Source organism: Ischnura elegans, chromosome 3 (genome assembly GCF_921293095.1).
Source record: "Ischnura elegans chromosome 3, ioIscEleg1.1, whole genome shotgun sequence".
Lineage (NCBI taxonomy): Eukaryota > Metazoa > Arthropoda > Insecta > Odonata > Coenagrionidae > Ischnura > Ischnura elegans.
This window is the reverse complement of record NC_060248.1, coordinates 51,985,853-52,013,837: the sequence shown is the minus strand read 5'-3', so window position 1 is coordinate 52,013,837 and position 27,985 is coordinate 51,985,853. Positions and strand designations below refer to the sequence as shown.

General features: G+C 36.6%; 4 protein-coding genes across 8 annotated transcripts in view; 2 read left to right on the top strand and 2 right to left on the bottom strand.

The window, feature by feature from the left end:
* The window catches only part of LOC124155794 (polycomb protein Asx), a 49,157-nt gene extending 48,918 nt beyond the window's left edge, over nucleotides 1-239 (bottom strand). For both annotated transcript variants that reach the window (XM_046529894.1, XM_046529895.1), the window contains exon 1: nucleotides 58-239. In XM_046529894.1, coding sequence (XP_046385850.1) covers nucleotides 58-62 — 5 coding nt within the window. In that variant the 5' untranslated portion in view covers nucleotides 63-239. The remainder of the gene's footprint in view (nucleotides 1-57) is intronic.
* A 1,264-nt stretch (nucleotides 240-1,503) lies between these two features.
* Nucleotides 1,504-3,917, top strand: LOC124155793. Of its 4 annotated transcripts, XM_046529892.1 has the most exons (7): nucleotides 1,504-2,227; nucleotides 2,378-2,649; nucleotides 2,741-2,791; nucleotides 2,918-2,984; nucleotides 3,094-3,126; nucleotides 3,565-3,662; nucleotides 3,765-3,917. In XM_046529892.1, exons 3-7 carry the CDS (start codon nucleotides 2,765-2,767, stop codon nucleotides 3,915-3,917), a joined length of 378 nt encoding a protein of 125 aa, XP_046385848.1. In that variant the 5' UTR covers nucleotides 1,504-2,227; nucleotides 2,378-2,649; nucleotides 2,741-2,764. The 4 variants fall into 4 exon arrangements, with proteins under 4 accessions (XP_046385848.1, XP_046385846.1, XP_046385847.1 ...); XM_046529890.1 differs by having other exon boundaries at nucleotides 2,378-3,126; XM_046529891.1 differs by having other exon boundaries at nucleotides 1,504-3,126.
* Nucleotides 3,918-3,960: 43 nt separating this feature from the next.
* LOC124155792 (putative nuclease HARBI1) lies at nucleotides 3,961-6,163 on the bottom strand. The gene is made up of 6 exons (XM_046529889.1): nucleotides 5,712-6,163; nucleotides 5,424-5,617; nucleotides 5,214-5,346; nucleotides 4,871-5,012; nucleotides 4,551-4,797; nucleotides 3,961-4,470 (listed from the first exon to the last, which is right to left on the bottom strand). Exons 1-6 carry the CDS (start codon nucleotides 5,949-5,951, stop codon nucleotides 4,341-4,343), a joined length of 1,086 nt encoding a protein of 361 aa, XP_046385845.1. The 5' UTR covers nucleotides 5,952-6,163; the 3' UTR covers nucleotides 3,961-4,340.
* LOC124155791 (aspartate aminotransferase, mitochondrial) lies at nucleotides 6,163-20,494 on the top strand. Its single transcript, XM_046529887.1, has 9 exons — nucleotides 6,163-6,312; nucleotides 9,286-9,442; nucleotides 9,549-9,677; nucleotides 12,167-12,388; nucleotides 12,496-12,652; nucleotides 13,589-13,687; nucleotides 15,738-15,903; nucleotides 17,433-17,583; nucleotides 19,887-20,494. The coding sequence occupies exons 1-9, from the start codon at nucleotides 6,224-6,226 to the stop codon at nucleotides 20,007-20,009; spliced, it is 1,293 nt and encodes a 430-aa protein (XP_046385843.1). The 5' UTR covers nucleotides 6,163-6,223; the 3' UTR covers nucleotides 20,010-20,494.
* The last annotated feature ends 7,491 nt before the right edge of the window (nucleotides 20,495-27,985 follow it).

The following is a 27,985-nucleotide window of genomic DNA, read 5'->3' as shown; positions in this document are numbered from 1 at the left end:
CTTAAATATGTAAATGGCGTTAGTTAATTCAGTTCATCGTATTGTTAGCATACTCACATCATTCAACAATTCATCCCATATCTTTAACACACTCCAAGTGAAACAACCATACTATGGAATTTTTCACCGCCGATCTATATAGCAGTAGAACCTGTGCGTTCATCAAGTACATCAGTGAGCACATACAATAGATATTTTGCCCGACGACAGAATGATAGCATTAACCGCCATGTTAGATACGTGCATGTAAACTAGCGCCGCGTTGCAGCATTTTCACGGATTTCTAGAAGAAAAATGAAGCGCTATATTCAAACCATGAAGAAACCAAATATTTTGGTTGATTTTTTTAAAAATATGACAAAATGAGTTCTGAAGGAGAACCAATGGGCATAAATTATAAATAATTATGAAATATGAAGACGTCGATACAATTTTAGGTCGTAATTATCGCAAAGAATAGCGAAATATTGGATAAATATTTTAAAAGGTATTGCATTTTGAACTAACTTAAGGTACTTGCCTGATCTGTCTCAACATTTGATGAGTTAGCGCGTACTTTTTCAATATTAAGTTATTAAAAATAGAAGATTGAAATAATAATAAATTCATTAATGCGTAATGCGAGTTCATTCCTCAGGAACAGCTAGGTTAATTCGACTTAATCTAATAGCAATTTTGATAGTCCATTATCCCTTCCCTAAACTCCAACGCCTCTTTTCATTCGTAACATTCCTTGAATTATTTAGGACGAAATTAAAATTTTTGCTCGGATGCAGGTGATCAAAAACTTTAAAAAGTTGTATTTATTATTAACATAAAGTTCTGTTGGCAAAATAGCAACCACGATAAGAATTGAGCAAGCCAAAGAGAGTTGTGATTCTGCGAAAGAAGAAATAGATTGAAAACTATTAGATATAGGAAAAAAGTTACTAGAATATATGCTGCAGGAAATGAAAAATGCTGGCTAAATGATAGATCAGCGGAGTTAACAAGCTTTGAAATATGTATGCGATGTCTTTGTCCTCACCAGTCCGAGACACTTTTCAATGTTTTTTAATCGATGAAGTTTTGGGTCTCAAAAAAGAGAATCTATACATTCACACAGTTAAAATTAGGAGGTTGTATAACACAGGTAAAATTAAAAAACATTTCGTTCTGCATGTGCACTCTTTGCGTTTGAATAAATTACGATTATGCGTTGATAACCATTGAAACGAAAATATTTATTAAAGCTGCAGCAGATGTTCAACTGTACAGCCATGAAAATAAGAGAGCTTCTGTAGTTTTAATGATTATAACTCGTAGAAAAAGCATATCATTATACAGTGTATAGTATTAATACATACTTGAAGAGTTAAACCCAATATTCTCGCAAAATTGCGCCTCAATTCCTCCCTAATATCCTGTTCGTTCATTAAATGCGTTCAATCGCGATGGCGCACGCGCAAACTTTTTTTATTTTTGACCGACAGGCGAGACATCTGCAGGCGACCTTTATGTCCTTCAGCAGGGCTATTCCGAAAAACGAGGCGGTACCTATGACCGGCGGTAGGTTTCGTATGACCTGTCCCGAAATTACCGCCTCAAACGATTCCGATTTCATGGGGCGGTAGCGAATGCCCCGGTCATAAGTCCTTAACGCCGTTTCAAGAGGTGAATATGAGAGTTATTACCGGTACAGTACGTGAGGAACGGCCTGTTTACTACTAGCGCTACCAAAACTCCTATATTCAAGTGGCAGTCGCTGGAAACAGTGAAAGTAAATGACGATCGAAAATCAAGTAAGTCACATAGCGCGGTAAACACGTAGAAGTGTTCTTTCGTTTGGAACGGTAAACGACCAAAAATGGAGCAGATAAGGTAAACAACACTTACAAAAATCTTTCCTTATACATTTAATTGTTCCTAAATCCGTATAATACCATATCGCTTCCCATTTTGTTCCGTCTAGCATAAAATCTCGTTATAGTTGCCATCGCTTAACAATTTCACTGATACGGACAAAGAGTGATTTAATTATATTTTCAGGGAAACAAAGAAAAGAGCGGCTCGAGTACGCGACAGCCAAATAAACGTTTTGGTTAATTACATGATTGACCATCGTGATTTTGCGTGTGGACGCTTCCAAGGGCCACAAGGAAAGGCGACGGCCGAGAGGCAGTGGTGCGAGCTGGCCGAACTTGTTGGGGGTCATGGACCCCAAAAAAGTGTGGACCAGTGGAAAAAGGTGAAGATTAAGTTATTAACTACTTTTCTGCCGAATCTCCGACTTTTCATCCAGTAGAATTTTAAGATCTTGAGCAGTTTTCGTTTCTATCACGGTAGTATGCCATTGTATATTACATACCTTATTATAAATTTTGTACGATCCTTGTAGGTCTGGAAGGATTTGAAGAGAAAAACTCGGGCGAAGAACGCCCAAATGAATGCGGAGCGTGTGAGGACTGGTAATGCTTCGGTAAGTAATAGAAATAACACGTTATGGAAAATGGCTTCATGTTTGGAATGAGATAATACTTGATAAGTTGAGCTTTTACTCTATAGGCGGTCTCAGATAGTGAACTCTCCGAGATCGAGAAAAAGATTTTAGGGGTAATAGGGCATTTTACATCCATTCCTCTATTTGATGGTATTGAAAGAGTTGAGTCTGTGAGTATTTGATGCATTGGTTATGACACTAAATATTAGTCAATGATGCTATTTGGCCATTTCATTTTGATTCTATCACTGATTACTCTAGGATGAATGTGAAAACCCAGGAGAAATGGAGTTGGAGGAAGGGATATTTGAGGTAACGAGTATTGCCATGTTGATTTGACATTCTGTGAATGGCTGGTGGAAAGCTATAACTGTTGAAAATACAATTTTTGAGTGGTAAAGTATGATACTCTACGATGAGCCTGCTTAATACTTACAGGTTGTTGTCGGGGAGAGTTCCATGGTCACTCTAGATGAGAGTGTCGACATTTGCTCAACCAACGCTGGTGTGTTCCTTTATATCAAATATCATTTGCTTTTTCGAGGTTCTGTGCTTTTATGTGAGCACCCAGTGTTATATAAATTTTTCATGGACCACTCACTCTTACTCAACAGGGACTGCTGGAGAAAGAAGTGTTGCAGCCCAAAGTAAGTCATAGCAGTATTTTCTCTTCACAATTGGTTTTCAAGAAGTATCAACAATAGTGTTTGGAGATTTGCCGCATTAATTTCACTCCCAACTGTCATCTTCTGTTGGGAATTCCCCATTGTAAACAATAATGTATCTAACATTTGTTTTTTACTTGGAACAGAGTTGAGATCACATTTATAGTAGTGCTATGTATCGTTCTACATGGAAATTTAACTCAATTTTGCCTTTGAAGATGCTCGTGGATATCCAGCCTCAAAGAGAGTCTGGTACACATCTTGCCTTTCTGTCTGTTTGGTATGGGTATGGTTAAGCTGCAAGTGTTGTTCTATTTTATCTAGTGCTTAGTTAGAGGCTGTAATTGCTCTTATTTTGTTTCTAAGCCACGAAATGTAGACTGCTATTCACTTCATATTCTATCTATTTGCATTAACTAGAAAGCTGCCAACCCAAGCGGCCTTCTCTCCTTAAGGAGTTAAACATTGTAAATAACAAGGTGGAGGCATATGAAGACAACCACCTTCAGATGTTAAAGGTACCATCTATTTGTGTAATTAAACACTTCATTTTTGGAAAATTTGATACTATACTTCGTGTCTTCAATTAGTTACTTTAGTTGTCCACTAACTTTTTTTAGGAGATCAAAGAAGCCATTCATGGCTTACAGGATCAACAGTCTCAACTGGTGGGGGAAACAAGGGAGATAGCTGGGAGTCTGAGGGAGCTTGTGGCAGTGAATGGGAGAATAGCTTCTGCACTGGAAAAGTTGACCTGCGGAAGCGAGCAGTGATGTGGTGAATAAGACTATAAAATTAAATCCACCGAAAAATTGCTATTATTTCTCATCCAATGTAAATTTAATTTCCTTACAGGTGTTACCAATGGACATTTATTTTTAGGTTAATTCTTCTTTATGGAGCAAAGACTGAAGGAGGTTCTTCAACATGAATGTTTTTTTTCTTGAAGTTTTATTTATCTAATTAAGTCCCTTATTTAAAAATGGTTTGTATTTCATAGTGAATATTAAATTTGAAATATTTTATTAAAAATGATGTGAATTATTCAATGAGTTTTTCTGCCTTAAGTGAATATCCATGCATCATAGTGTGTACGCAAGGTCATTTTCACCTAATTAAATAAGGAAACTTCAATACTTTGAAGCAAAAAAACAGTATGTATAGTTGTCAATACCTATATTGATTGTTAACATAATTTACGTAAAATATCTGTTGATAATGCGCCTTTGAATTCCTCTGGCCAGCGCCAGTTGGTCTCCTGGTAATGGGCCTTGCTGCATATCAACCATTGCCTCTTCTATTTCTTCCGGTTCTGGCGGTGGTAGTCTATGAAAAAAATATCTTATTAATACTGTCCCCATGCTCAATAATGTCACTTGCATGTTCTATTATGAAAGCTGACTTACCTGTAGTGCAACAAGATGTTGTGCAAAACTGCACATGCTGTCACTATGGTGGTTGCTTGCTGGGGTTGATAGTGGAGAACCCTGTCTCTCAGGAGGCATCTCCAACGTGCTTTCATAACCCCAAATGCCCGCTCAATGACATTTCTTGCCTGACAATGGGCTTGCGTATAATCATAATCTGGTGTGCCAGGGAGTGCATTAGCAACTGGGGTCATTAGCCATGGCTCAAGGGCATAACCTGAGTCGCCTGTAATGAGAAAAATATCTTAGTGAATGTGAAAATCATAAGTTAACTTGTTGAAAATCATCTATCAAATTACCAAGTAGGTAATACTGCTCAGGCCCATTTTCATGCAAGTGCTTGATTTGAATCCTTGCCCGAGACCACCGCCAAATAAATTGATCATGGACCGTTCCCGGATAAATACATACATCCATTATCTTCAAATTGGAGTCACAAATCTGGAAATTACAAGCATTTGATGATTTAAAAAGGTACTTTTCATTCATGCAGTCACTTGGTTGATTATTAGGAGTACGGTTTTGAGGGTCTTTAATCCATTAGGTATACACCATTATTCAAGGCAGTTTAAGGCAAACATGAAATTAGTAAAGAATGGCAGTCTTGTGATTGTTACTTTATAAAAAGACATAGATTGTCACCATTTGGGCATTTAAGGAATAGAACCCCTTGTGGTTCTTGTATCCCTCTTCTCCTTCCAGAGGCGTAACTATGGCAACATGAGTGCAATCAATAGCCCCCAGCACTCCCGGAAACCTGGCCATTGGGCGAAATCTGAGGAGAATGTGGCAACGTTTTAATTCAGTTAGCGATAAATACGTGCGTGATGTGTATACAAAGAACAGTATTACCTTTCTTGTATTTCATTTCTTTCCATATTTGTGGACGGGAGTTTGATCCAGTCGTTGTACAGCCGGTCGCATATTGCCCTCGTCACATTTTTGACGCAGCGGCTCACAGAGGGTTGGCTTACGGCCAAGAAAAAATCTTGCCCGACGCCTCTTTGGTACCCTCCTTCTGCCATGAATCGGATGGCGACAAGAACCTTTAAATGAATGTTCACGATAAAAACATACGATCAATAGAAGTAAAACCACGGAAAACCATCAAGTAACAATAGTTTTATGCTAACTAATTACCTGTAGTTGAACGCTTAATCCATCCACGTTCTTCCGCTTTAGGACATTTTCCGTGGCTTCGCTCACGAATATAACAACCTCCTTCGACGCACGGAAATAATTGACGAAAATATAATCTTCGTATTCAAAAGGATTGTGGGCATCCCTCAATCTCCGTCTTTCTAGAGTTAATCGGCGTCTCTCAGCAATATGTAACACTAATGCCCGCTGAATCCGCCTCCGTTCCCGTACAAGGTTCATTTTAAAGTCTTAATTTATTCTACCGCCTTACATATGACAGCCTCTTGGGCAGTTCATAATATTACGGCCTTTGGGTCTTACGTACCGCCCGCTTTATGACCTCGAGCTCAGATGGGAATCGCTCGAGGCGGTACCTAGCGCTCGAGGCGGTAGTTATGACCGATTTCTAGTTATGACCCGACGATACGAAAATGGGAATAGCCCTGCTGAGGCTGTTTGTCTGAATTTGCCGGAGAGATAGTGGATCGTAGTGGATAGTGCGATAGGGCAGAATGGTTCCTTCACTACGAATTGCTAGCATTTCAGGCGGTTTGCTAAAATGCAATCAAAATTCTATTTCTGCTGTAGTAACAAGAGCTGGGTGAGTTTTTTAATGCATTTTATCGTTAAGTTAGTCATTTTATGGTCATCAAACCATCGTAGACTTAGGGTGAAAGATGCTATTCTAAAAATATCAGGACTTTTACATCTGCAATTAACGAATTCTACGATGAAAAACCCGATGTGGTCGGCAAGCTTCGTGTCGGTGTGCTTAATTATTAACCGTATCATGTTTTTACTGGTGACTTTGTGGATAACTTCATTCACTCAACGAACGTCACTTCGTGGCATAGGGATATTGTTGGCAACTTGTTAAAATGTATATTTGGACGGGATAGATTATATCCTTTTCATGTATCTGTAATATACGGTGATAGATTTGTGACTTAGCGTAGCGATTTTTTTTCCTAAGCTTCCACTTAAGTATCCATAACTAACGGTGTTTCTGTGGTGACGTTAATCCCTATTTTTGTATTCCCTGTCTTAAATCGTTTTCTAATCAAAATCAGACCAGAAAATGTTCAGGTTAGGGCTGAATTAGATATTGTTCTAATCTGGTTCATAATTAATAAATTCTGGGCAGAAGGAAAGTATTGTGCTCAATGTATAATTTCCATACGTCTCCTAATGTTTTCTTGAAGTTTCCATTCAAACGTGTCATGCTATACGATTCCTGAATTTCTATTATTAATTTTTTTGATGCAGAATATTTTGACGGGGACTACAAAGTGTCTCCCTCCTAAGAAAGTTATGTATTGATGAATTTTACCCCCCTCCCGTCAATACCCCTAGTGGCGCTGTTAGTTCCCAGCAGATCCTCTGAACATTTTAAGAAAGAAATATACTGAAGATATGCTCCTCATTTATGTTTAGCATATGTACCCTCTTATTTTGTCAATATGATAGACAGCAAGTGCTAAGCATGTTTTGTGGATGAACTTTGAATTTATTTTGGCAATAATGCAGTGAGAGTCAGGGATGCCGACTTACCAAAAGTATTGGGGGGGCCCAAACCAGGGATCTTGCCACGGGATATTTTAAAAGTAGTGAGTTTAAAGTTTTTTAAGCATTTTAGAAGAGTCATATGAGCAACATTAGAACCCGAAGATAACACGAATCTCGATATCTGGGCACTCCGGGGAAAATCAACAAGCCTGACACATTTTTTCCTCACATCCATAACGAATTTTAGAGGGGGCTCGGGCCCCCTCAGGCCCCATGGAGCTGGCGCCACTGGTGAGAGTATGAAGCAGTCATGAAATTCACTGAATTTATCTATGGTGCAGAAAAATACAGTACATGTTTAATGCTGTTTGAATATGGAAATGTATTCTTACAAGATGCAAATATGATGAAAAATTCATGTTGCTTGGATTTTATTATTATCAGGGATTATTATAAAAGTAATTATGTGGCTCTTATATGTTTATTTCGTGCAGCAATCCAACATAATTGGGTGAAATGACTACTTCAGCAGGTTTTTGCATTATGCTCATTTCTAAGCTGAGGCGATTCACAATATCAACACATCATTTCCTCACACTTGTGATGGAGGGTATTGAAAAAATTCTGTATTTCTTTCGTGGACACACTTTGGGAAAACTCGGGGTCATCGAGCATTACAGATTTCAGTAATGAGGCTAGGCAGGAAACAATCATGACAATTTAACTCACGAAATGCTGGAATTCACTTACCTCTTAATTGTTATTGCATTTTGGGCTTCTGAGCAACATCTAAATGTAAAGTTGATCAACCTGATTTTCTTTCCACATCTATCCTACTCTTTGTCCTGTATTTTAAGGGTTTGGCATAAAAATTTGAGTATAATGCAAAACAGCCACTCACCAATGAATCTGCATCTGTGTCAGCATCCAATTTCTTTTCCTGCTCCTTTTACCATGAATGCACAACATCCACCTTTTCTATTACACTTTGTATTGGGGTTGAATATGATGATTCATCTAATTTCACCATTGTACTCTTTATCATCTGAGGGCTTGCATGAGATTTGAAAAACAAGACTGAATTTGTAACCTCTTACACCTTACCATCAAGCTTGCATTGTAACTGCAAAGATGGATATTTCTAGAAAGGTAAAACTCAAGAAAATGTAATCTTTTAGTTCTACGTGTTATTAAATAGCATTCCAGGGAGCTGACATTTCATATTAAATAATGGTTACCACATATTTCAACAGTGGCGGATACAGAAAACACCCTAGTAGGGCTGCAAAAAATATCTTGAGCTACCTTCACTTTTATCGTAATAAAAAAATAATCAAGTCATATACAAAGTTTAAGAAAGTTTTAGTTAAACTGATTATACACATATACTAGACAATGCCATCTTATGATATAAAAAAGTTAGAATTGTGGTTCTGCAATGTGGACGACCCCGCAAGGGGGTAGGAGATGTGTATCTGCCACTGTATTTCAAAAGGCATATTTTAAGCAAATACTTATGACAATAAGCTAAAAATATGCTCCATAAAAATATGTTCAACATGTGCTTCTGCTAAAATGGTTAGCTTATTCTCTTATCAAATGGTGAGTATTTACTCATAAAATTTGTTTAACTCATTTTACGGAAAACCCCTGCGGCATATTGCTCAAGACATTTGTTAAAAATATGGTTTCTAAAATGTCTAAAATTTTCTGGGCATATGGTGGACCACTTTTGTCTTACCAGGGGCAGTGAAATCTACTATCTGTATCTACCAACAGTATAGACTCGAGTTTGAGTGCTTATGAGATCCATACTCTTTAACTCATTCACTATGGCATCAATTTATTGTATTTTGGTGAGGAGCAAATTTCCTTTTTCGTATATTTGGTTTACCCCAATTAGCATCTGGTAGTTCCGTGATCAACACTGGCTCGACGTCAATCGGCGTCAGCCATAGTGTTATACTCTCTATACTTTTGGCATGGGCAGTAAGAGACTAATTTTTTTCTCATTCATATCATGTCCAATTTAAAATGATTCTATTGTTGTTATCAATTTAATTGATAGATCATGGTGGTCACATGTAGAAATGGGCCCCCCTGATGCCATTCTTGGAGTAACGGAAGCATTCAAAAAGGATACAAACCCTAAAAAAATAAATCTTGGTGTTGGAGCTTATCGTGATGACAATGGGAAACCGTATGTCCTGCCCAGTGTTCGCAAAGTAAGTTGATGTGTTGAAAAATGCTGAGGAAAATGTTACAATTGACAAAAAATTCTTAGAAAGTAGGTTTTGAGCTCTTATTCTCTGTGATGATTTGTGATTTTAGGCAGAAGAAAAAATGGCAAGTAAGAAAATGGATAAAGAATACTCACCAATTTCTGGAGCACCAGATTTCTGCAAGCTCAGCATCAGCTTAGCTTTGGGAGATGATAGTGAGCATATAAAAAATGGTTTGGTAAGTTTTTTGTTTAGGTTTACTCATTTATCTTCTGTTTAATTTTGATTGCATTAATGAAATAATTTATATAATTTAAATACAAATGTGGGAGCAAATCTTATAGCAAACAGGTATTTGTAGTAGATATTTTTTTTCTATCCTCAGTTTTTCCTTTATAAGTTTGGCTGATAATTTTCCTTGTTCCACCTTAGATTTTGTTATTGAAAGAAATGCTGAAAATTTTGGCATAATCTGAATACATATATGTATTGCATTCCTTACTAAAGAAAACATGAGGGGGAGCATACCACAAGAATTTCTCTGAACTATTATGTACTTTTTCCTTGTTGAAGTAGAAAAAATAACAGTAACAACAGCCTTGTGAAGACTAGGTACTTAAAATAGGATAGACTATACTTCAGAATGTAAGTCATTTCCCAGCTTAAATGATTTTTTAAAATAACTAATATACCATATAATTTTAAATATTGAGTATTTTCATCTATTTAAAACATTTTAATAACTTGCTTCAAGTATTCCTTTGGCAAAACAAATAAAGTCGTTTAAGACAGGCAAGATGGCTGCTCATATATGTTAACTCCATCAGGAGGTCTTTAGTCATTTTATTTACACTGTCATCACTACTCTTTGAAGGATGCCCATTCAAAGAAAATGTAGTATATACGTACATATTTAAGGCATGGCCTACCTGATTTTATGGTACCATGCCTAAAATCCTTACTCATTATATCCTCTGGAAACTTACAAAAAGTATAAGGTGGCTGTAGAAAGTACTAAATTTAATGGGTAAATGATAATCATGATTTATAAGACTCACCAAGTGATACAGTAGAAAATTTCATGGGGAGTAAGTGCTTGAACCTCATGCTGAGCATGGGAGCACACTGCTATCATAATGTGAGCCTCTCTGAGAGCAAGTACTTCAGTAAGGCTTTTAAATTGTCTATCAACATACCATTAGTCCAGTAGTATTTTTAGATTTGAACAGATTGCAACTCCCACCAATTAGTGATCAGGGAAGTGGCAGCCAAAGAGACAACTCTGAGAAATGATTGAGCACTCACATCTTCTAGAAATTCCACAGCTGCTGATGGAGCGCTAGCTCTCCCCAAAAGTACCCAATTGTATCATTTGCATAATTCAATTCAATGGCAGGATTAAAGATTTAGTATGAGCAAAATGCCACAACACACTCGGTGATGCCAAAATTTAGCTATTTTGTGGACTTGAACATGGTTTAAAGTTGATCTGAGGTTTCCGTGGCGTTTCTTCATATGAGTCTTGGCTTACAGGCGTTCCTCCGCGTTTAGATGTCCATAAGTGACGGCAGTTTGGACAAGTTGGAAAAGGGTCTTCCAATGACCAATCAGAGCCCACCTGAATTCCAACCAATCAAAATCGGCCTCTGATCCCCGAGCCACCTTTATAAGACGGCCAAATTTTATGCATCGCTACTTCTGACCTGAAGATGCCAGCAGGATGGCTGGAGAAACTGTCGTCACTTATGGACATCTAAATGCGGAGGAACACCCATAAGCCAAGACTCATACGTTTAAAGTTGTCAAATTATGGATTAGCTCTATATTTGCTGCAATGTATGCCCTTCTGGGATTTATGGAAAACATCCCAGGACAATGGGGGGTCTGAACATCCTTCTTCAGAAAATTTTTGCTGTTGAAAACGTGATTTTTAGGATCCAAAAACAGTAATTTTCATTTATTGAGGCCATCTTACTTGTTTTTGGTACCTCTTTTAAAGGCTCAAGGAGGGCATTGTAACCTGTAAACCCCCCACCCTTTCTGGCTCTGCCACTTCCTATGCCTTTGCTTTAAGTGCTTTGCACCAGTGGTCAGGAAGGCTCATATACTCCACATACTGTGCATCCAGACTGTGAAAAGGATTTATGAAAGCAAAATGACTTTCACTACTTGATAAATTGAATGTAGTTCAGTTGTACTTGGCACCGTATATGTAATTGTGCTGCATAGAAACTTGGCTGGTAGGCATATGATATTACAGATATGTTAATCATTCACTCCTAATGACAGCGATACTATTCCTAACTCTTGGTGCGATGGTGAAAAACATATAATAAGATGATAGATTTTCTGTGTAGCCAGTGTTTTATTTTTATTGTAATTCTTAAAATATAATTTGGAAAATCATTGTCTGTCTTAAATATAAGTATACCTTGAAAAGTAAGCCCTTTTATTTGGAGAGAAAAGGTTTTTTGTCCTCAGGTGTGTGGGAATATTATTTTTCTAATGCTGTTGTGGAGAGATCTTGAAACTGTTAATTTCATAAGTCTGTAATGAAGACTTGCTCATGCAATCATTAGATTGCACCATGTCTCGTATATGTATTTCTGATTTTAAACTGTTGAAAATTGCCTAGAAAAGCCGGGGTCAAGTTTAAAATGATAATTTGATTCTTTGACAAGTACGTTTTATTGTGACTGATGCGTGTTCTTTCATGTATACTTTCAGTGTGCCACTACCCAATCTATATCAGGTACAGGTGCCTTGCGTATTGGAGCAGCTTTCTTGAATGCATTTTTCAAAGGACCCAAAGATGTTTATTTACCAACACCAACATGGGGGAATCACATACCGATTATGAAGCATTCTGGGCTAGGAGTGAAAACATATCGTTATTATGATCCAAAGACTTGCGGATTTGACTTTCAAGGAGCTCTGCAAGACTTAGCGGTAAATAAGTATTAAAATATTTTTGGATGTATGCTTACTGTAGACCGGTGCAAATTTTTGTTTGCAATTTTTCAATATTTTACTTATTCATCTCTCATTAATTCCAGAAAATTCCAGAGGGTTCTGTTGTTATATTTCATGCTTGTGCTCACAATCCTACTGGAGTTGACCCAAAGCCTGAGCAGTGGGCAGAGATCTCCAAGGTGGTGAAAGATAAAAAACTTTTTCCATTTTTTGACATGGCCTACCAGGGTTTTGCTTCAGGTAAATTTTGACAAGAATTAATTGTATTAAAAATATCATTAACATATGATAATATGTTAATGATATTTTTTGAGTTTTTAGAGTTTTATGTATTTTTTCAGAAGTAGCTATGATCAGATACATATATGTAATTCTTTAAAAAAATGGCATAAGATGTGTGTTTCATTGAAAAATAATTTTTGATCAATGATCATTATTTGATCCATGGATAGAGATCTGTGATGTCAGGACCAGTCCAGTCATACAGAATCGATGCCTAGAGCTTCCCTTGTCTTCATATTTCATAGGGTTTCTATTTCATTGTCAAGAATTCTGTGTCCAAGACCATTTCCATCCTCTTTACTTTCTCCCTCTATATTTAGCCTTTTTGGTCTGTTCCTGATATCTTGTATATTTTTAACATACTCCTGCTTCTTACCTATTAATTTTTATATATTCCCTAGTTAGAATCCTCTCATTATTAGCCCTAAGATTTTGATGTTGCTTTTCATCTGTATCTCAAATGAATTTACCTTGGCATATAGTGACAGTACCCCTCCATACTCTCAGAACTTTTCTATTTTGTCACGGTTTGCCTCAAAGCCTTTCTCAAGTGTGGTATCCTAGTAGGTTTGGTGTTTGGCTACGGATCAAATGGTCTAAGGTTGAAATTTTGGGTGAAGCATAGGATACCCCAAAGAAATAAGTCTTATATTGAGGTGGCCCAGAGTAAAGTACCGCCCTAAATGTGTGAAATTCACCTACCTGTAGCTTAGCATGGCATTGGCTCTATCCTAACACAGACAAAGCAGCCTCCTGTTTGAATAACTGAGTGAGTGATGCATTGTGATAGCATTAGTGGGGTGTTAAATGTTGATAGTCTTATGAATGTTTGAAGTTGAGTTTTAGTGAGATAGAATGGATGGATTGTAAACATATACCTGCAATGTATTTCAGGAAATGTTGACAAAGACGCAGCAGCTGTGAGGCTCTTTCTGAAGGATGGCCATGAAATTGCCCTTTGCCAGTCATATGCGAAAAATATGGGTCTCTATGGTAAGAATAAATTTTTATGTGAAGGTTTTATGTAAAAAATAAATTTCCTTTGTTTTTCTATACCTATGTTTTCAACCTACCATAATGGGTTTTGTAGTATGTATTTCATATTCTAAATCATTGTAGGTTTTCAAATTATTTTCCTATTCCTGGTTTATGAGTTTATATATTTGATGTAAGCACAAGTATGCATGATTTCATTAGTTTTTAATGTTACAAAAATAATGTGTCTTGGACACATTTTTCTGCAAAAACTTCAAGATTTTGAGTTGTTTTAATTTCTAAAATTAAGTCAAGTCTTTTTTATTGCATTCCCTTTTTTGGAATGATTGTTCATAGTATGTTTCTTACGTTAATAGGTAATTCCTCCACGTGCCCAGTATTTGGGTTTTTTTGTTGAAGTTATCTAGCTTTAATTAATTATGATTACCATTTTAGAGTACACCATTACATATTCAGTAATTTGATGTCTACTCATTGATAATATGTGATTAGTATTGCTTTAAAATTATATTAAATATGATCAGCACGGCTTTCTTCCGGGTCGCTCTTGTCTTACAAACCTATCAATATTTCAGCAACATGCCGTACAATCGATGGCCGAAAAGTCCCAACTTGACGCCATCTTTCTTGATTTTTCCAAAGCCTTCGACACCCTTAACCATAAACTTCTCCTGCATAAACTCGCCTCCCGCTTTAATATCCATGGCACCTTCCTCAGTCTCTTGTCCAGTTTCCTCCGTGACAGATCCCAAAGAGTAATACTCGCTGGTATCTCATCTTCCTGGTCCAACGTTACCTCTGGAGTGCCTCAAGGTAGCATTCTTGGACCTTACCTCTTCAACCTATTTATTGATGACTTTGCCCCCATTGTCCGTTCTTCCCAAGTTAATACATTACTCTATGCTGATGACTGCAAACTATTTAGAAAGATAAATAATCTCGCAGACTGTAATATGCTACAGGATGCCGTAAAAAAGACCACAGAGTGGTGCATTCTCTGGAGGCTGCAATTGAACTTTAAAAAGTGCACCACAATGAAAATATATGCGAAGAAAACTCCTATCCTTTTTGATTATGCAATTAACTCCTTGCCTTTTAATCGTGTGTCATCCATGAAAGATCTTGGAATTATTGTGGACCAAAAACTTCTGTTCTCTGAACACATTCATGCGATCAAATCTAAAGCCATGTCACTCTTAGGACTACTCTACCGGTTCACGGATATCTCCAGTACTAAGGCACTCCAATCCTACTTCTCAACCATAGTTCTCCCGGTGATCAACTATAGCTCACCAATTTGATTAATGTCTGCTCCCACTAATCTTGCCACCCTTAACAGTGTTACAACTTTTTTTGCAAAAATTGTAAAATTTAGAAACCCAAATCTTTGCGAGTCACCTACTAGTGTAGTTTTATCCTCTTTATCCGTCCCTAGTCTATCCCTTCTCCGACTTCAATCAGACATCAAATTCATTTATAATACCCTTAACTACCCTTAACTTCGACAGTCCTGACATTGTTTCCATCCTCAACATTAGAGTACCTTCCCGCCACACCCGATCTACTTCTTTACTCCACATTCCTACACCCAGGCTATCAGTAATTAAGCGCTCACTTTTCCATAGGCTTTCCTTTTTAATAAATACTCTACCAGGTGATATTGATCCGTTTGGTCTGACACTTAAAAATTTTACTCATCGGGCATTTACATATTTATCGTATAAATGACTAGATAGCCGGATAAATGTTTGTTTTTCTTTTTTATTCTATTTAAATTTGTTACAAATACTTATTCTTTAATTATTTAATATTTGTTGTTATAAGTGCACTTTAAATTGGCAGTATTGCTGTATGCCTACCTCTTTATTAAAATAAAAATAAAATAAATAAAAATATCTTGTCTATACCATTATCCAAAACCATCCCTGGATTTTGTTTTTCAATACTTCTAAATTGATAAGCTGGTATTCATATTTAATTTTTCTCCACAAAATCAATTATCAATAGGCATCAAATATCATAGTGATATAATTTCTCTTACCTTAAGGTGAAAGGGCTGGAGCATTTTCATTGGTCACTGGAAGCAAAGATGAAGCTGCTAAAACATTATCTCAGATTAAAATCCTCATTAGGCCTATGTATTCAAATCCACCCGTTAATGGATCACGCATAGTTATGGAAATACTCTCAGATCCGGGCTTGAAGAAGGAGTGGTGAGTATACCTGAATATTTCCCATTAACCCTTTCAAGATGGCAGAGTTTTCGTCTTAGCATGACTGCTGTACCTAGCCCCAAGAGACTCTTCCTTTTCATTGTACAGAGCATTTTTGGAGGACATTCGTTGAGAAGGCTCTCGCGGATAATCACACGCTCTCAGCTCCAACCTTTTTCGACCCCTCGAAGCGGGGACTCCGCATTGTCTCGGACTCTGAGATTAGTTGTGCTCCCTCCTTTCCGGGTTTATGATCCTACCTGCAGCATTGGTTCCCGGTCAACTAATGGATTGCTTATATGTATTTGGCATATGGATAATTGTTGATTGCACGTAAATTGCAGACTTTGAATTGAATTCCTCATTTTTTCTGAGCATTGTCAAATTTTAAACAAAGTGCTAAGGTTAATATTAATGCATTTAATGCAGCAACTATTTCCACGTTGATGTTTATACAGAACTCGAGGTATAAGTTAATATTTATCGTAGAATTTCGTTTAAAAATTGTAAACGTTGCTTAAAAGACAAAGAATTCAATTCTTAGTTTATATTTCTTGAGAAAAAACAAATATTAATTTCTAAAACGACTGGATAAACAATTGCATGACTGCAGTCCCTTACCGCTAAGAGGGGTAATAAAAGAAGAGGGGTCAAGGTACCTGCTCCCAGATTCCGAGGGTAAAGCCTAAATCCCGTAGTGTTAGGTCTCGCAACAAAGATGTTGAACACCCGCAACCGTCTTAAAAGGGGGAGGGCTTGGAAACGTATATATGCGGCATTTGTTACTTGTTTAAGAAAATCTCCAACAAAAATATACGGCTTTCGTCTCCCGGGTCAAGAAATGTCTATACGTATATTTACGTCTTTAGTAAGGAAAAGGTTAAAATTATAAGTATCAGCTATAAAGTAAGTAGGTATTTTGATGTAGTAAGCCCTGTTCAAACTTGATTATTTGTTAAGGTTATTTGAAAAATGCCTTCTTGTGAATCCAGACAGTAGAAAAGAGACTCCATCTTAAAACTGTAAAAATAATATTTTTTCTCCTCTTTCTTCAACTTTCTTCTTCTAAAATTAATGTTGATTATGTAGTAACTCTCTCAAACTTTTGTTATTGCTTATTTTTGCCATTACAATTTCAATCACGTTTTAACTTTCTCGGCCTTTGGTGAGTTTATGCTCAAAACTGATTTCAAACTTTTATTTATTAAAGAGGTCAGAAACTTATTATTATACTCGAAATTATCATAACTCTTTGGAGTGTGAGAGTGCTTATTCATTATTGTATTTCTCAACTTTGTAACCTTTATTTTTTATTTATAATCCAATGTGAGTATTTTCTGTTATTCAGGTCTTTCTGACTTCAAATCCGAATTTTCCTCTCGGTATTTGTACTACTTGCTTGCAAGCAATCAGGAATACATAAATTAATGCTTTAGGTTCCCTTCATATTAGTAAAATCTTACTAGCCCAGTGATAACCTTCACATGGTCTGATTTGGAATTTTAATTTTTGTTTTATAAATCTTTCAGGTTGGCTGATGTCAAGGGAATGGCAGATCGTATTATCGGAGTAAGGACTCAGTTAAGGGATAATCTCAAGAAAGAAGGATCAAGTAAAAATTGGGAGCATATTACTGATCAGATAGGAATGTTTTGCTTTACTGGAATGACACATGATCAGGTATGTAATAACTTAATGGTAATGCAGTAAACTCCCTGTCATCTCTGCATGTGTTTCTCTGTCCTTCAGTGTTTTCCACTATCTTTATGTATAATAACATCTGACGCAAAACAGTGGGACAGTCTTATTTTAATTCAAGGCTACACGAGGCTTATTATTTTGATTAGAATTCCTTTCATAAAATGTAATTATTTTCCCTACTTGCTGAAGAGGAATGTTTCAAGTTTACTTGAGTGTCTAATTTAGTATTGCCAAAGACAATGAGCAGCAAGACAAAAAATCTTGATTGATTAGAGAAGATTTCTTCAATGGATGACCAATTGCAACTTAAGGAATTGTTAACTTTGATATTTAAATGTATCTTTCTCGTCGCAAATGTGCAATTATTGCCACAGCCTCACATGCAGTTGATACAGGGGAATTAGAGATTGTGTCAATATTAGGCTTGTTTACACCGCCACCAGTCAATAGGGTGGTTTCCTATTATTTTTTTATTGCCTAAATCGAAAGATTATTATTCCTGGAGTACGTATTTCACGCTTTTAGATTTTTAAATGACGATATCTATTTTTCGCGATCAAACGAAAAGTGAAAAATTTCAAGCGCGCGAAAACGCGACGCGTAAGTAGGAATGAAGGGAAAACGTCCGTAAGACGCATTTCTGGTTCCCCCTCCCGCCTGGTAGGTGACCTTGATCGAGGCTCTGAGCGCTGATAGGACGCAGGATGCTAACGGGTAGCTGAGTACCTTCCTGTCTGGTAGCGCATGGCTTAAAAAAGGTTTATTAATACCTTATCAAGCGAAGAAAACTTTCCGACCTTAGCCAGTTTTAATAGGTGATTATTAAGACATATTTCCCTGAGCTCTGTGACTCATGCATGCATTGGTAGCCTCTGACGATGCATAACTCCTATCCTCTCGTGTAGAAACTAGGTCCCTGTGACGTCACGTGGAGTGGAATCGCATGGGCGCCAATCTGGCCTTTTTCAAATGAGGATAAAATTTGACCCTTGCCATTCGTCTAAACCGGTATTTCAAAAACCAAATAATTTGTGTATTATGAATACACTAATGGTGGGTAACGAATCGCCATCAATGCCTTTTGTTTTCTTTGATGAAGGAAACTACCCTATTGTCAGGTTGTTTGAATTGCTTTAGTTTTAACTTGAATAACTAATATAGCGGCAAATGAGGGAGGATATGACGAAAGAATCAACCAAGTCATTTTGAGGCAAGACATGGAACTGAAATTTTTTTCTTAAAAAAAAAAGAAACGTCTAATCCCTAAAGGAACAAATGAATCATGAAATATGCCTGGCAACAACACCCAGCCAACACCAATCGACATGCAAACAGCTGAATATCACATTCATGAAATAATGATGCTTGAATGATGCATACAATAACAAATGTCATGCAGGTGAGAAAGAAAGTAGTGGAAGTGAGGTAAGTGGAAGCTGGGACTAAGGGAGTAGAGATGGTAAAAATCGCATGAGTCACAGCCTGGCTCCAGCACGCGTAGACTGTTTGCTGGAGTATATAAAGTGGTAGGAGTTCAAGTACAAAGACTCAAGTGCCACTAAAAGTATCCATGTTTGGGTGAAGAAATCTCTCAATGACTCTTTGAAACAATTTAAAATAACTGACTTTATGCATTAATATTAATTTATGAATTGTTTTATGTACGTAAATTATGAACATTATAAGAAATAAAGTGGAAGTTTTCATTGTCCATATTTTTTGATTGTTTGTTCCACCTGTCCCCTTCATATCCAATAATAGGTTGGTTTATCTCTGTTAAGAACTGATTCTGTTATTTTAGTCACTGCTGGTGATTTTTTTTCATTCTGTACCGGTATAATGCTTTTCACTATAGAATGGAAAGATTTTGAGTATTTTCAGTGTTATCTTTTGATGCATGCCAAAAAGTTTTGGTTGTATCTGCATTCAAAATTGAGAATGCTTACGAATGGTGTTTAAAAATGTTAATAATATGCACTGAATAGACAACTTGAAGGTGACTTTTGCTAGTTAATAATTTTCCTAAAAATTCAACAAATTTTATTCATCATCATCACTGGTTAACAAACCAATTATTGGTTTCATTTTTCAGCTAATTAATTTAGTTATAGTTTGAAGAAATAATATTTACCATTTATATCTGTATATTTTTAGCACAGTTTGTATGATGTCAGAGTTAAAAAAAAAAAGATTTCATTCATTTTTACATTTTTTTCGAACAGTTTTTTATTTACCTCATTGCTACTTATTATTTCTGATGATTCACAATTTTCTTTGCTTAGGTGGAAAGGCTAACAAAAGAATTCAGTGTCTACCTGACAAAGGATGGCCGCATTTCAATGGCAGGAGTCACGTCCAAAAATGTGGAATACCTTGCTCATGCCATGCATCAAGTCACCAAGTGAACTCGGGTGTAGTTATGAGTAGTTTGTGCTTGCCAGTGTAAATGAGACTATGACTGTGAAGTGAAAAAGTATCTTTCAAATCATACAGGGGATAAAAGTTTACAAATAATATATATTATTATACATATTAATATGGTATTAAGTTCGTTAAATTGGATAAATTTTAAGAAATTGGAATCTTCATTAAGTTTTTACCTTAATAATTATTTATCATGTTGTCACTGCCACATGTACTACTCATAATTTTTAAAATACTTTTCCATTGAAATAGAGCCTGTGCTTGATACTTATGTCAATCACATTGCCTTGTTGTTAAGAAGTTTTTTCAGTCCTGTGCATGTGAGCTGGTCACTTGTGATATGTGTATGCCTCTTAGATGGTCTAAGTATCTGTGGACAGATACTTTTTAGTGTGGCGGAAATGTATTTTCAAATGTTTAAGTTGTGAAAAGATATAAATTATTAAATGAAGTTTTATTTGCTCTATATGGGGTTGAAGTTATTCTTTATACGATGATTTCTTAGAGAACTTGTTGGCAGTAGATTATATTTCAGAAAGGGGTAATTCTCAGAGTTCCTAAATAGATTTTAACTTCAATGAGTTTCTTTCGAAAGAAAAGTACTTTACAAGTGATGCCATGAAACTGCTGGCTTTGGCTTTCTCTGGTATAGTGGCCTGACCTGAAAACACTGGAAGTAGTGCTAGAGAAACTGTTTATGTCGCATGGCAACCTATGCAGTTGTAACCTGAGGATGTATTAGAATCTCGACACCCGTAAAACCTTCGTATTCACTTATTTCACTCTCCTTAGACTGTTGCCGAAATGTATGAGGCTTGAGACTGATTAAATTATTGCAATCCATGTGAGTTAACTATTGTACCAAGGCACCCATTGCATATTTGTGTTTGCTGTTACTCATGAATTCCTCCCGTAAGGCATTACATAGTGATCTAGTAGACTTGGCCCAATGCAACCCCAAATATGTATCATCTACTAGCCTGTTAATTTTTGGTTTTTGTTATCTTTTGTAAATTCTAGTGAGCCACTCCAATAATGCCCATTTCATGTAGCTTTTTCAAAAGAAGTGTGTGGTTTACTAAAGCAAAGGCGTTGTAAAAATCTGTATGTATATGCACATAGAACATCCGATTGAATTTTAAGTTACATTTATTTAATTAGTCAATTAAACCACCAGGTAAACCACAACTATTAGAATACGTGGTAGCATTATACTACATCTGGTCACAACATCAGGATGCAGCCATGAGATACGCGTGTGAAACTTCACCTTTACTGCTGCGTTCAGCTTTCCTGTATGAGCTGCTGAGGTAATTTTATTTTTTCAACCTGCTCAAGTTAGTGGCTATCTATTTTTGAGTCATGAGCTGGGTGCCATTGGTTATAGCTAATGTAATTATTTTGATGCTTTCAATAGCAAAGAGATGGTGGGTGGGTTTAAAATTTCCAGCATCCATTACAGCAGTTTTTTTTATGAAGGCACTAAAAAGGTCTATCTTTTTCCTTGATGCTACCCTGCAATCTACCAGGGTACCCAACGAGCAGTAATTGAAAACTCCTACCAGTCCAGCTCTAAGGGTGCATGGTACACGAAAACAAACTCTGCACCAAAAGTGCATCCTAAGGGGAAAAAATATGAGAAAACAATTGAATGCGATGGTGGTTGGCGTAACATGGTGAAACTCCTTCATGATGCACAAAGGTTAAGAAAACACTTAGCTGTTTCACAAAATAAAATACCCCCTTACCCTTACCCCCTCCACCAAATAATACACCGCAATTCAAGACACCACTTCTCTCACAAACTATCAGCAATACATAGTATGCTTCACAGATTATGATTGATTCCATTGTCGAATTACAACAGGATGAAGGAGCTAAACACAATCAAACTAATTGCATCCAATAATGGGTACTCCGAAGTTCCCCCCTTTCTCCACCTCCACTCTACCACCCCTCTAACGCCTTCAAGGGTATAAATTCTGTGTACTGATACTTGTAATTGCCAGATGATGATACGCTGTATCGAAACCGGTCGCAATATATTTTATTTTGTGAAACAGCTAAGTGTTTTCTTAACCTTTGTGCATCATGAGAAAACAATTGATATTTAATTTATATTAAACTACTTTTTGAAGAATCGGATATGATTATCGAGAAGTACTGGTGATTTTATTAGCAACCACCTTCCAGCCTGTAAGGAGGGGCTACGATTAAATTCTACAACATCTAAAAGCTTCCATGCAATACGAGGTGCCTCTCAAGGTTCTCACCTACATTCAAACAGGGATGATCTGGTCATGTCGGCTAGTTGGCAATCCCTGAGGGTCCCGAGCATAGAGCGCCTCCACAACATAATAATAATAATAATAATTTTTTATTCACCGAACTGGCAATATACATTGCATGGTTTCGTCACAAAATCACTATGATACAAATTACATAAATACAATAGTACAAATTACATAGAATCATTTAAATAATCGCTAATATCATAATAGGCTTTACCTGCTAAAAATTTACATAATTTAACTTTGAATAGGGAAGGGGGACAGTTTTTCAATTCAGATGGAAGTTTATTAAAAATGATGGATGGAGTGTGATGAGGTCCCTTGAGAGCTAGAGATAGATGGTGACTTTTGAGGTGAACGTCACATTTTGAGCGAGTGTGGTAGTCATGCCATTCATGATTCCTTGGAAAATGCTCAGGATGCATTTTAACAAAAGTGGCACAATTCAAGATAAAAATGGAGGGAAGTGTTAATATTTTTAGGTCCAAAAAGATCGGTTTACCAGGAGTCCTCTTAGGCACTTGAACCATAGCTTTCAATGCTTGCTTCTGTAGAGAAAATAATTTTTTTGCATGGTGTGAAATTCCCCAGAACATAATACCATAAGATATATGAGCATGAACATTAGCATGGTAGATAAGTTTGAGGGTAGAAAGAGATAGAAATGGGGCCAGCCTTCTAAGCATAAAAATACCAGTGCTAACTCGATTCATGATGGCTTCAATGTGTGGTGTCCATTTAAGGTCGTCTGAAACCAGAAGACCTAAAAATTTAACACAGTTAAATTTTTAGGTCTTCATTTAACACATCCGTGCCTATTGTGAAGTGTATATGAAAGGTGTAATAAAAAAGAGAAGGATTACTTGAACCAAAGTTTTGTTTTTGCTATTATAAAATTCTACGTTTTCATTAATTGCTTTATTTACAACATACTCAGTGTAAAAAGAGTGCATAAAAATAAATAATGAAGGTGTCAGAAGGTAGAAGACTTGATTTTTTTTAAAGGATTATTTTTCAAGGTTATTTCTGAGATTTTTTCAGAATGTAGTTTCAAGGAACAAATTCACTGAATAGATAATGGAACTATTGTAAATTATTAAGTTTTATAAGCTATGGAATTCTCACTTTTCATGGTATTTTTTCTTACGAAATTGCTATTTTAGTAACCTCTACCTAGCTTTTAAGGAGTGATATTAGTATCAGAATCCATCCAGGGCATGAGATTTCCTAAAATATTTGAGGAAAGGTCCCCGAACCCTCTGGTAAGGAGGGCCCCATTACCCCAGCCAAGGGCCCCCCATCATCCCAGACCACCCCTGGGTTCAAACTTATTTTACGTATCAATAAATGATATTACAGTGGTCATCAACCCAATCTATTCTTTCTATATGCTGATGACATGAAAACGTTTTATAGAATAAGATCAGTGAAGATTGTATTACCCTCTAAAACTGTCTCAGAGGACAAAGTCTGCTGTAAAAGCAAGCTATGGACAGACTAGACAAATGCTACTCGATGTAATTCTTCAGGAATAAAAGTACATGCCATTTTCAATATAAACTAAATGGGGAATCATCGTTACTGGTAACATTCATGAAGGATATGGGGATATTATTTGACTTTGTGAGTTAAGTTTTCATCAACATTTCAAGCATGTCCATTCCAATTCTTAGTAAAATTGTACCAATGTAAGACCCCCGATGCTCGAAGGGGTGTCGCCCATCAATTGGCAGGGATTTTTGGAAAGAAACTCATAGTCTCCGGAGAGACGATTTTATTCACCATTTACATTATTCGCCGTCACACGTCTGACTCCGCGACGTCCGCCTCCCAACGGCCCCCTCTGCTGACCTCCCCTCCTCCTCCTTCTCCATCCTCAGCCATCGTCTTCTTCTTTCACCCAGCTCTGCAGTTTCCCACGGGAGGATGGAAACCGCCTCAGGATATGAGGGAGTAAAGCGACCCAACTCTTTGCAGAGACAGAAACTCATGACTCGGGAAGGAATATGAAGGAGAGTGTAGGTGATGGGTTGGGGGCGTGAAAAGGATGGGAATGGAAGTTGAGTCTGCTGTTTCTGTCTCTTACACGAACTTGAATTTATTTTTAGGAACTGCAGGACTTTAGAAATCTTGAATCGTTAAAAATATTATATTTTTCACTAGTCAGATCTTTAAACGAGTATAGCCCTGTGCTCTGGTCACCATAGTGAAAGCAACATATGCATTTGATAGAGAGGGTGGAGAGAAAATTTGTATGAAAACTTCCTTTCAAATTAATTCTAGACTAAAATCCTTAACAGGGATGGTCTGGGGTGAATGAGAGCCCTCAGTTGGGGCTCATGATGGGACACTCCTCGGGAAAATTTTAGGAAATTGCATGCACAGAAATGGATTTTGATGCTATTCTGGCTCTTTAAAAACTAGATGAAAGCTAATAAAAACAGCAATTCTGTCAGAAAAAAATACAGTAATAAGTGAGAATTGCACAGCTTATAAAATTTTATAGTACAAATCTAAAAAAAAAACCTCTAAAATAAGCTTTTCGAACAACCCTTTCAAAAAAGAATCAGGCTCTCTTTGCTCTTCTGATTCCTTTATTTTATTTATTTTTATGTGACCTTTTCACATTGAGTGTGTTGTAAACAAAGCTAATTAATGGAAACTTAGAATTCGATAATTACAAAAAAAATTTTGGTTTAAGTAATCTTAGTTTTTCTTTATTACACCTTTCGTATACGCTTCACGATAAATGTAATCGTTGTGGGGGCCCTCAGCAATCACCGACCAGCCGACCTGGCCAGACTGCCCCTGGTCCTTAGAGTTACTATGAAACTCTACTTATGCTTAATCTTCTATCCTTACACGAACAAAGGAAAATCAATGACATCATATTTCTGCATAAACTGAATTACTGTATGTATAGATTCCCCTGAGTTAAACCTCAATGTATCATACTATAAATAATGTCTTCTTTGAAATTAAGTAATTACAATGAGCAAAACTATGCCTTCCACTCACCGATTGGTTGTATGTTTAGACGCCTACGATGTGAATGATATTAACCTCTCCTCTGTCTCACAACCCCGCCTGAAAAGATGGCTATGGAAAATTACTGAGGCATATCAGAAATTTCTTGCCCTAAATTTTGTTCTACATTTACTACACTTTCTGACAACTGTTTTTTTCTCTTTGATATAGTCTTCAAGTTTATTATTTTACCATAAATGATTGATTTTATATTGTACTTATTTCATGATTTTGTATGAATAATCATGTATGTGTTTATCTTCAAGAGTTTTACTTTTCATTATCTTCTTCAAATTGACTTTACTTAAATTATCTGATCAGCTTAATTATTTTATTTCACTTTACTTAATGATGCTACAAATGAATTATTTTTAATGTGTTTATTCTTTTGTATCTTATAAAAACCTGTAAAAGGGTTTATCCGTTAAATAAATACAATTTAAAAAAAAGCCAAACACACCTTTAAAGGTAGCGTTTCATTGGTGTGTCTCTTGGCTGCATCCTGAAGTTGCGACCAGGTGTAGCAAACTGCTACAATGTATTCTAAATGTAGTGGTTTCCCTGATGCATCCCTAACGCTTCAGGAGCAGTCAAGATGCAGATCTAGCAGAATGGTATGTTAGCACACTGCCACATTTTCTACAGCACGGCCTGTCTTTCCAATATTCCCTGAAAGAGCACGATGCTCTCATTGCAGAAGTGAGGAAGCTTAAAGCCATGTAAGTACAATACAGAACACAAATCCTTCACAATATCTCCTGGAAAGTGCATGATTTCTGGCGATGCCTAATTTTCTTCACAATCAACTTCTTCCAGAAACATCATCAGATCACCATCTATTTGAATGAGAAGTATTCCATGAAGAGGCAATGGAATCAATCAGTGAACTATTGAAAGCGAACTGCCATTTTGGCAGCTCTGCTGCTGGACACATGAATGAATGCAGTTGTATGTTCCAACACAGCAGCTTACCATAGCTACAAGATGCACCAGTGAAACCACACCTTATTAATGGATGTAGCGTTGGTAAACAATATGATGATGAAAAGGAAAGAAAAAATTAATTCTATTGAAGGTAAAAATTACTATGAAAAGCATAGCAAAACTCTGTTATGTATTATGGGTCTTATTGATACAGATATGTACATAGATGCAGAGCAAGAGGAGCTAAAGAGATTGATATGAAAGAGAATACTGGACAATACGGGTGAGGAGAGGTAGCTGCTAAAGGACATAGGGGAGAGACAGATGGTGTGGATAGAATGAGCTCTGAGGGGAGATGTAATGACAGAGTAGGATGTTAGGTAAGCGGGTTTGGGGATGGAAGAGAACAGGGTTAGTGGATTGAATAAACTGCAATAGGTGTATGTAATGTATTGTCTGCTAGAATACACATGTTATTATTATGTATTTCATTTGTTTTATCTTGGCGGGAATAAACGCGTCGGGACGCTATGGCACTCATGCTGGAACCTGCATGTTGTGCAGTCATTACAGTGTAGTATTAAATTAAAGAGACAAATTTAAGTTGGGTAGAATATTAGGTCAAATGATCATGTTGACCAGGCATTTAGCCATTGGCATAGGTGAGCTTGGGTGACATGTGGGTTGCGTACACTGGTATTTTGTTGCCAATTTAAACACATCGGATTGGCATATACACATGTATTTCATTAAATCAGCTGAGCAGGATAGTTTCCCCTAGGCTAGTGGTCTCCTCAATAGATATATAGTAAGTAGTCACCACCAGGGAAAGAATTTTAGGGGATGCTGAAGCCCTCTATATCCCCCTATGCCATGAGTCTAATGCCAAGCTGTGTTGACCAGTTTACTGTAAAAAGTTTACTTGTAAAAGGGTTTACCTGTAAAATTAACGAAATTAAAAAAAGCCAACTACAGCAGTAAAGGTGGAATTTCACTGGTTTATCTCATGGATTAATCCTGACATTGCAACCAGATGCAGCATACTGCTACAATGTAGTGGTTTCTCTGATACATTCCAAATGTTTCAGAAGCAGTCAAGATGCAGAACTAACAGAATGGTGAAACTACCTGCCATGATGAACATTAATCTTTGGATTCTGATTAACTTCTCTTAATGATTTTCAAAACTATCTACATATTTTGGTCTAACAGTAAGTTGTAGTTGACTAGATAAAACCGTGATTATTATAGACATCAAATGAGAAAATTTCTGCTAATGTGACATCAGCAACCATGCAAATGAGTGCCCTACATTTTTAGCCACCCTACATTTTTGTGAACTTAGGTTTGTGGTACCTTGACAATTTGACTTTGCTAGCAGCTCTAATCGTACTTAACTTAATATTTTACTTTTCATGATGATTTATGTAACCATTTTATCTGCAACCTACACCAGTTGCAAACAATCCTTTTGGGCGAAAGATGCATAATGATATTCTTAGCCTATTATGATAAAATATTCAAGTTATATGTAATGGTATTGATTAGTCTCCTATTCTGGATTTTAATTTGGAGCACTGCTTCCAACAGGAAATGAATTATAAAACACTTCTTAAGTGACTATAGACTTATGCATGCAATTTCACAAAATTAATGAATTAAGAAAAATATGTATTTTTATCTAAATATGTGATGAACACAGGGTTGAAGAGAGG